The sequence below is a fragment of the Engraulis encrasicolus genome, chromosome 9, assembly GCF_034702125.1.
Source record: "Engraulis encrasicolus isolate BLACKSEA-1 chromosome 9, IST_EnEncr_1.0, whole genome shotgun sequence".
NCBI lineage: Eukaryota > Metazoa > Chordata > Actinopteri > Clupeiformes > Engraulidae > Engraulis > Engraulis encrasicolus.
Genome location: NC_085865.1, coordinates 35,871,087 through 35,881,086, shown reverse-complemented (window position 1 = coordinate 35,881,086; position 10,000 = coordinate 35,871,087). Strand labels below are relative to the sequence as shown.

The 10,000-nt window shown below is 52.9% G+C and overlaps 1 protein-coding gene across 2 annotated transcripts in view; it reads right to left on the bottom strand.

Annotated features, from left to right (window-relative positions):
• The window catches only part of asap1b (ArfGAP with SH3 domain, ankyrin repeat and PH domain 1b), a 152,853-nt gene that overhangs the window by 32,888 nt on the left and 109,965 nt on the right, over nt 1-10,000 (bottom strand). For both annotated transcript variants that reach the window (XM_063207052.1, XM_063207051.1), the window contains exons 17-18: nt 8,202-8,335; nt 7,081-7,172 (exon numbers count right to left, since the gene is read on the bottom strand). In XM_063207052.1, the coding sequence (XP_063063122.1) occupies nt 7,081-7,172; nt 8,202-8,335 (226 nt within the window). The remainder of the gene's footprint in view (nt 1-7,080; nt 7,173-8,201; nt 8,336-10,000) is intronic.

The window sequence follows — 10,000 nt, the reverse complement described above, 5'->3', positions numbered from 1 at the left end:
TTCACTTGTGACCTGGGTGACGTCACCCGGTGACCCCGGGATCGGGGTCAAAAGAGCAACGCACCCAGGAAATGTCCTCTTTTCATTTCTCGCGTATCATCGCAGGTCGCGAGTGCTGTGAAATGTAACATTACTGGATTTTGGACTAGCGCCTGTCGGTTTCGTTACCCTCGGGATTGGGGCTGTGTTTTTACATCCCCCAAGAAACTGCGCTTTGGTCCCCTTCGTTTTCCTCAGATATCCCATGTTTGCGTAGAGGTAATGCGTTGCCTCATTGCCGAGCTACCAAGCTACCTGTTGTATCCCTCGCCCCGACGCGGTGTTCACGACGCGGTGTTCACGACGCTGATGGCTTCCACCGGCATTTCATTTGAAGGTAAGCCGTGTTGTTAATATCTTATTTCTGTCGCCGCTTAGTTCCAACTTTCCAGCGGTGTTTCCCGCCGCTGTTTTGTTTGGTAATGTGGTGGACGTCGCCTCTCTGTTGGCTGACTGAACTGCTTGTTAGACCATGGCGTTTGCGTGGTGTTGGTGCGCCGCTATCGTTTGCTTAATTCAGATTTCATTGATTCTCGCTTTGTTTCCAGTGTTCCCCCGCTGGTTTTGTTTGATAAGCGGTTATGGCGCACGACGACTCCTCAGTTTATAGTTCGATCCTTTCTCAACTATTTAAACTGTTGCAACGGGCCCTCGCACCGCTACTTGCCAGCTCCGTCGTTTACATGGTTAGTCTGCACTTGACGCTAGTGTTCTCCCTACTGGGCCACGCACCGTTCTATTATTCTGTTACCATGTGTAGTATTATGGTATTATTGTATTCTGCCAACTGCCTGTGTAATCACTCAGTTGTCGCCTGGTCGTTTGTTTGCTTGTCTCCTCGTTGGGGTGCCTCCGCCCCTGTGATGTGTATTTGCCATGCACTTGTATTGCTGTGCATTTCTTGCAGCCTAGTGATGTTGGCTGTGGTTATGTTCCCTACTGTGAGTCGCTTTGGTTGGACAGCGCCTGCCCAGTGCCAACTGCAATGTGCAGTTTGTGTCATTGCTTGCTTGTCAGCTTGGTGTCTTCACCTCACTGCTGACTTCATTATTGACCGCCATTGGGGTGCCCTCGCCCCCTGGGTTGTGTATTTGCAGTGCTTACATTACATTACATTGCATTTCATTACATTACGTTTGCTGTGCTTACTTGTCAGCGCGGTGTCCTCGCCTACCTGCTGACTTCCTTACTGTCCGCCATTGGGATGCCCTCGCCCCTGGTGTATATTTTGCGTTGTGTGCTTACACGCATGTGTTTTGGCTGCCATTGGGGTGCCCTCGCCCCCTGGGTTGTGTATTTTCAGTGCTTACTTGTCAGTGCGGTGTCCTCGCCTACCTGCTGACTTCCTTACTGACCACCATTGGGATGCCCTCACCCCTGGTGTATATTTTGCATTGTATGCTTTTGTACGCATGTGTTTTGCCTGCCGTTGGGGTGCTCTCGCCCCTTCTATGTGTTTTTTTTCTCAGTGTTTGCTCGCCTGCCTGGTGTCCTCGCCTCCCTGCTGGCTTACTTATTGACTTCCGTTGGGGTGCCCTCGCCCTAGTGTGTATGTTGCATTGTTTGCTTGTCAGCCCAGTGTCCTCGGCTGCCTACCGACTTCCATGTTGGGTTTTTTTCCCACTGCTGCGCCGACTGCTGGGTGGTCCTGGGGACGGATGTCGACCCTCACGAGTGCCCCTCCTTCCTGGGAACGCCTGTGGCGGGGTTTAACCTGCTTGGCCTGTGCGGCCTGCATGTTGCTGGGCCATGTGTGGGCCCTCCGCCTGACGCGCGCCGCAGGGTGGACGTGGTGTTGGCTGTTTGGAGTGTTGGACGTTCTACCTCCCCTCCTCTAGCCTCCTGCTCGGAGGGCACAGGGTGGCAGTGTTCTCGCTTGCACACCGCATGCCGGCGACGTAGCCGGTTTCTGTTGCCGCCATGCCGGTTGCCTGCCGCCGATACCGGCGGCATGCCCTGTTTCAGGATGTACCTGGTACAGCGCTGCTGCGTTACCTCTGTTCCCAGTCTGGTGACTGTTTTGTTTGGCCATGGGTGATCTCGCCTGGGGCTGGGACTACTTGTGCATGCCGATGGCGTTTCCGCCACGAGGGCTGCTTCTACCGTGTGTGCATGATTACACCCTGTCCGATGTGTTCAACTTTGTTCATCGTCTGAGGTCTGCTCCACAACGCCCCTTTGGGTTTGTGTGGCCATGGGTGATCTCGCCTGAGGCTAGAACTACTTGTGAATCCCGCTGGTGCTCCCACCACTGCGGCTATTTCTGTTTTATGTGGATGGTTCAGTCACGCCTTCTGTTCTGAACACTCCTCCGGGATCTTCAGACCTTTGCACGTGGCCTCCCTGAGTTGTTTTCTGGCCATGGGTGTTTTCCGCCCTGTAGGCTGCTCCACTACCGTCGACGCATGCGCTACTGCGCCTGCTATGGTGTGTTGATGGGGTCCAGACATCCTGCCGTTCTTCTGTGCGCATGGGTTACACAGTGGCACTACATGCTTGCACAATTTGCGCCCTTGCGTGGCTGTACGGCGTGAGTGTTCCCGCTCGTCCGCTGTTCCCTACCTCTCTCCGTTGTCTTACGGCTGTTGTCCACCGTCCTTCTGTGTCATTCTGGCTGTGGGCGTTTCCGCCTGTAGGCTACTTGATGCCGTCGCCACTTGTGCAGCTACGGTACGTTGTGGTGGTCCTGTGCATGAGTGATCTCGCTCTGGCTACTGTTATCTCTGTCCTACGACGGTTTAGTGTCGTCCTCCTGGGTGTTTGGCCGCTGGTGGTTTCGCCTGTGGGCCTCTTGATGATGCCACCGGCGCTTACGCCTTGACGGCTGCTGCAGGCTGATGTGTGGGCCTTGGTACCTTTGTGATGGTATCGAATGTGCATGGTTTGCATGATTGCATTGCAGTGAGTGGTCCTGCTCCCTGTCCTGCGGCCTGGCTTCCTTTTATTCATCGCCTTGCGACTGGTACGAGTCGTTATCCAGGCTTTGGTTGGCAGTGGCCGGTTTCGCCCGTTGGCTTCTTGAGCACACCAGGGCACCCGCGCCGTCATGGCTGCTGCCGCTGTTGGAGTGACTTCGCTCCAGATCATGCTGTGTAGCTCGCTACTCTTTACCATGTTGGCCGTGGTCGGTCCCGCCTGTCGGCTCCTTGAGTGTGCCGTTGGTGTCTACGCCTCTACGGCTGCTGCTGCTGTGTGAGAGTGGTTCCGCTCCATGCCCTATTTTCTGCTTGTCTGCATTATCATTGGACTGTTATGCGTCATCCTCTGGGGCCCGTTTGGCCGTGTGCGGCTTCACCGTGGGCTGATTGTGGTTGCCGTTGGTGCCCTCGCCACTTCGGCTGCGGCTGCTGTATGCGAGTGATTCCGCTCTGCCTCCTATTGTCCGCTTTTGCCCACTGCCCTATGGCTGGCGCATCGTCCTTCGGACCTTGCAGGGCCTTTGGCCGTTTCGCCCCTTGGCCCTCTGGAGGTCCACTGTGGCTGATGCCACTGTTTGTGAGCGTTCCTGCCCCGAAGCAGTTGTCTGCTTTCTTTGTCTTCAGCCTGCTGCTTGTTGTCCTCCGTAGGCCCTTGGTGACTTCGCCATGGCCTCGCTGGGGGGTGCCCTTGGTGCCTACACCACTGCGGCTACGGCATGTATGTGGGAGTGGTCCCGCTCCATATTCTGTTGCCTTACATGTTTCCCTGTTTCATGGGATCGCTTTCCCCAGGGGTGATGATGGTGCCACTACAGCTTCTGTTGCTGTACGTGGGCGGCCCTGCTGCATGTTTTGCCTTTTTCTGACGACTGTTCCTCGTCGTCTCGCTAAGCTCGCCTCGTGGGTGATCTCTCCTCGCTGTTTCCAAGCGCCGGTGGGTGACTGCGCCCCTACGGCTGCTACTACGGTGTATGGATGGTTAGGCCCCATGTTTTGCTGTCGGCTGCAGGGGCATGATGGTTCGCTTATCGCGGGCGAGTGCGCCCTGTGTCGTCTCGTGCCTTCTCTGGGCCTGGCTTGTTGCCATTCCCACCTGGCCTGTTGCACATTTCTATTGCAGTGGCTGCACCTGCTGCTTGGCAGCACGTGCCACCCTGCCCTCTCTCCTGGTGTGTCTACCCAGGGGATTGCATACTCTCTGCCAGGGCTTCGGAGAGCCTGACTGTCTTCGTCGGGCGGACGGCCCTCTCCCTCTGTACCGACGCCCCCCTACAGGGCTCTGTGTGTGTTGCGGCTGACCGTATACGTATGTGGCTGACCGTATGCGCTTTGCGCACAGGTTTGGCGATCAGACTTTGGCCGGCATACTGGAGGCCTCCACCTATGGCCTTGACTCCTTCCCGGGTATTGGCCCGGTTCTGGACGCTCTACTTGCCTCACCAGTTCAGGTGTTGAGCCTGGGGGCACGCTGCAACGCAATGTCACGTCGCAGATGTGTTCGTCTGCGGGAGTTGTGATGCAACATTGCGTGCAAGGTCTTGAGCCTGGAGGCACACTGCCCCGGCCGCACTGTCACGGCGCGGATGTGTTCGTCTGCGGGAGTTGTGATGCAACATTGCGTGCGGCACGCCAGGGTGCTCGGTGCCCCATGTCTTGTTGGCCGTCTCTCGGCCACCCTGGGCCATTGTGGCCTGGCCGCAATGTCACGTCGCGGATGTGTTCATCTGCGGGAGTTGTGATGCAACATTGCGTGAGGCACGCATGGGTGCTCGGTGCCCCGTGTCTTGTTGGCCGTCTCTCGGCCACCCTGGGCCGTTGTGACCGACCCGCCTGCCCGGGCCTGCCTCTTTGACTCTTGGTTGCAGGCCTATGTGTCCGGAGTACTGGGCAAGGTTTTGCCGAACCGGACCATGGCACGGTGATTGCTGTGGCTTGCGCAGCACCCCTGTCTGAGCCATGCTGGGAGGCCCTCTGCTTGCTGCCAGCGATCTCTGGACGCCCTTTTGGTCCGTCCACTTGCTGCACTGTGGTGTAGCCTTCTGGGCGCTGCGGTTCCTTACATGTGGTTTTATTCCACTTCAGTTGCCGTTCCCGTCATGGCGCGGGCTTTGCCCCGTTCTCGACTTGCGGCCTCCTGGACCGCCGTCTCGAGGTCTCCTGCTGCTGGCATCCTACGTGCTTGCCGGCATTGGACGCGCTCCTTCCTGACGCTATACTCCTTCCAGGTGTTGGTGTGTGTGTGTGTGCCGACCCCGGCATCCTGCATCGTTTCCCTCGGCCTCCGCTTGCTGTGGCCTCTTGAGGTATGGGTACATGGTCTTGACTACGCCATGTCCCAATGCCGCAGACTGTTCTGCATTGTCTCCAGCTGCTTACTCTGCCTTTGTCCGTGGTGGTGACACTCGCCTCGGTCATGGTGTACACTTACGAACATCGTACAGGTCTCTGTTGCTGACCTTCCTTTCCTGTGTTCCGCCTCATCCATGGAGGCTGGACCCGGAGGTGGTACCGGGCCGTCTGGTACGGCTACAGGGTGGTGCGGATGAACCTTTTGCTTCCCCACCAGGTTGGCGCTGCCCCTGTGGTTCTCACTTTGGCAGCCCGTGGGCCCTTTAGACCAGGTTGCACTGGCTCGCATGTGGCCTATGGTACGTGTGGAGGCGTATGCGGCGCGGCCTCCTGGGCATCCGGCTGCGCCTTCACCAGGTTTTATTGTCTTGATGTCGTCCCTCATTATCCTGTGGCGACTGCGGTGGCTTCAAGTCCGTCTCAGTAGCACTGACGACGGTTAGGCACTCCTCATGACTTTGTTGGTATTGGTCATCCATGTGCTGTAAGCACCGCCTCTGGCGGTCAGGAGGAACGATATAGAACGAAGGTTATGTATATAACCACGGTTCTATGAGTTCCGGATGACCGCCAGAGCTTGGCTGTCACTCGGAGTGTACACGAGAAATTTTGCCAAGAGGACATTTCCTGGGTGCGTTGCTCTTTTGACCCCGACCCCGGAGTCACCCAGGTCACAAGTGAATTTGTTGTTACTAAGTACTCGACCTGCACTGACGTGCATGGATATCCATGTGCTGTAAGCACCGCCTCTGGCGGTCATCCGGAACTCATAGAACCGTGGTTATATACATAACCTTCGTNTTTTTACTAAATCCATCAACAAAATTACTTGGCAAAAAATCATCTCCATCCAATACAGACCACTTGGGCTAAGAGGAGAGGAGGAGGAAGAGGAGTGGAGCTGAGAGAGGACAACATCACAGAGGCTACCATGACAACTACAGAGAGATTGCCACATTTCTCTGTGTGTCATCATTCACTATTCCGACACATCAAACAGCCAAAACTCCCCCCGACAGGGCCAGCCAGAGCTGAGACGATATGTGGGAGCACAATGACCCCTGTGGAGGGACAACATCAAAGGAGAAGAGAGGAGAGGAGAGGAGAGGTGGAGTGGAGAGGAGAGGAGAGGAGAGGAGAGAAGAGAAGGAGAGAAGAGAGGAGAGGAGAGGACAGGACAGGACAGGACATGACAGGACAGGAGAGGTGGAGTGGAGAGGAGTGGAGTGGAGTGGAGTGGAGAGGACAGGACATGACAGGACAGGAGAGGTGGAGGAGAGGAGAGGAGAGAGATGAGAAGCGGGGAGGAGAGGAGAAGAGAGAAGAGGAGTGGAGTGGAGTNGAGTGGAGTGGNGTGGAGTGGAGTGGAGTGGAGTGGAGAGGAGAGGAGAGGAGAGGAAAGGAGAGGAGAGGAGAGGAGAGGAGAGGAGAGGAGAGGAGAGGAGAGGAGAGGAGAGGAGAGAAGAGAAGAGAAGAGAAGAGAAGAGAAGAGAAGAGAAGAGAAGAGAAGAGAAGAGAAGAGAAGAGAAGAGAAGAGAAGAGAAGAGAGGAGAGGAGAGGAGAGGAGTGGAGAGGAGAGGAGAGGAGAGTAGTCGAGAGAGAGAAGAGGGGAGGAGAGATGAGATGAGACGAGGAGAGGAGAATAGAGTAGAGGATTGGAGAGAGATGAGAAGAGGGAAGGAGAGGAGAGGAGAGGAGAGGAGAGGAGAGGAGAGGAGAGGAGAGGAGAGGAGAGGAGAGGAGAGGAGAGGAGGAGTACTGGATGGCTACTTACATGTCGCTGGATGGGGTTGGCTTCGGAGAGGGGCTAGGGAGGTTCCCTTCCATGATCTCATTAAAACTACTGTTCCCAACGTTCTTGGCCAGCTGGAAGAGAGAGAGGGAGAGAGAGAGGGAGAGGGAGAGGGAGAGAGAGAGAGAGAGAGAGAGAGAGAGAGAGAGAGAGAGAGAGAGAGAGAGAGAGAGAGAGAGAGAGAGAGAGAGAGAGAGAGAGGGAGAGAGAGAGGGAGAGAGAGAGGGAAGGAGAGAGAGAGAGAGAGATTATTACTCTACTGGAAACAGCAGAACAAGACATATTGTGCACAATAGGATACAGAGTTGCATCCAGTTCAAATGAGGATAAAATACATTTTCCAAAATGATATGCCATATATTCCTGCAGGTTACAGTCTTTTCAAATAGACCTGGAGGCTTTTTGTGAACCAATGTTGCAGAGCCCCCATGTATCTGAACACAGTAGGGACGGAGTTTAGTTTGTGCCTAGATTGTCCATGTGTATATGCTTCTGGACACCTTCATCTATCTCTACTGTTCTCTACCGTACTCTATTTCCATATATGTACCCTATATGTTGCTCAGTCCCATGTTATCAACAAACACAGAAGGACAAATAACTCATGCCCAGCTTGTCTATACGCTTCTGGGCTCCGTAAAGGTGCACTGTGTAGGATGGAGGTCAGAGTAGGTACTGCAAATACGCTGCCCAAACAGTGCTGCCTACGCTGCCCAAACAGTGCTGCCTATTGCCAAATTTGATATTTTTATGAATATTTACTAAATAATAAATTCATATTTACTAGTATGACCAAAGCACAGTTTTGCAGCAAAAAAAGTCTATTTCTGGACATTCAAAATGGTGGACATGGAGAAGATCCACCTTTCCATGTATGAAAAATGCAATTTTCCCAGTTATAATGAATACTCGGAATTTGATGAGGACGGTATGGCAGGTATGGTAAGTATTAGTATAAAAAAGGCAACATTTGTGAGTGGGCAACATGAATTATTGAAAGAAACTGCTAAAAAATATTATACAGTGCACCTTTAACTTCTCTCTACTGTGTTTGTGCTTTATTTCTGGATGTGAACCACAGCAGGATCAGGCCTCAGACTCACCAAGAGCTCGGACGTGCCCAGCTTGTCCAGCTCCATGGACTGGATGCGTGAGATGTGCACGCCCATCTCCCTGTGGATGCCCGAGCACTCGATACACGTCAGGATGCCCAGGTTGGTGGACAGCCACTTTGGATCTGCAAAATAGGGTTATAGATTAGATGTTATGTATAGATACCGCAGATACAGTGATGCTGCGTGTGCTTTAAATTCACTCCCACCACCACAGATCAATGTGTGGTGTGGCAAAAAGTGTGTGTTTATGTGAAAGAGTTTCTGCCCAGACAAGCTTTTATTTTGGTTGTAGTGATTAGGAAATCTGCAAACCTGCCGACTCTAGCAGGAAGGATTTACATATGGATACAGCCTTGCAGCTACAAAAGGGTAGGGTAGGGTATATGGGTAGGATATATCAATGTACCATAGTTGATGCTGTAGATCTTTGCTTTGCTGCATAGCCTCACAGTTGCCTGGTTGCTACAAAGTCACACAGTCTCACATGACACTTTCACCAGGCCTCAATATACATTGTATTAGGGCTACACGATTATGGAAAAAACATAATCTTGATTATTTGGATCAAAATAAAACTGAATTGTAATAATCAAGTACAAGGCAATAGCATGAAACTTAGCGGACCTACAGATTTTTGGCCAGAAACACCAGCCTGTCAGCATGCTCAAAAGCTGATCACTATTGCCACGATTAAATCCCAATTGATATCACGATTTTGATACCACGATTAAATAATGATTTTCGATTCATTTCGATTAATTGTGCAGCCCTATATTGTATGATGCCAAAGGTTTCACTTCACAGGAGGCAAAAGACAAAGGTCCATCCACTTTGCGTCGCAGAGTGACACGAAAGGCCACCACTGTGACAATCATGTTTCTGTTACGGTTAACTTTAGGGAAAGGTTTAGGTCTGGGCAACCAGCTTTTATGTGTCATGTTGCAAAACAAAAGGGTAACCTTTAGCATCATACATTGAGTTCAGGTCATATCAACATAATTTTGGCATCATATTGACACATGGGGTTTGTGAGACTGGCGCCTTTAGTCTTTGGAGCTTTGGGAGCTATAACTGTGTTCCACCACTAGAGGTCCTCGGTGAGCTCAAGACAGTAGAGACTGGGGCTGACACAGTCTGACTGACAGTGGCCCTTTCTGCTCTCTGGTCTTGTGCCACACTGAGCCAAGGAAGAGACCGTGTGTGTGTGTGTGTGTGTGTGTGTGTGTGTGTGTGTGTGTGTGTGTGTGTGTGTGTGTGTGTGTGTGTGTGTGTGTGTGTGAGTGTGAGTGTGTGTGTGTGTGTGTGTGTGTGTGTGTGTGTATGTGTGTGTGAGTGTGAGTGTGAGAGAGAGAGAGAGAGAAAGAGAGAGAGAGGGAGAGAGGTTAAATCCTTTCAGATGAGCAAGGAAAAGACAGAGATAAGCGGATAGAGGAGAGAGAGAGGGAGAACGAGAGAGAGAGAGAGAGAGAGAGAGAGAGAGAGAGAGAGAGAGAGAGAGAGAGAGAGAGAGAGAGAAGGCTTAATATAGCAACACACACACACACACACACACACACACACACACACACACACACACACACACACACACACACACACACACACACCACACACACACACACACACACACACACACACACACACACACACACACACACACACACACACACACACACACACACACACACACACACACAGGGCTGGATGCACCACGGGGAGCTTCAGTTAAGCCCTCAAGGATCAGAGAGCAGCCGCCTAAAGCCATCAGGCTCCACAGGACCTCCTCACTG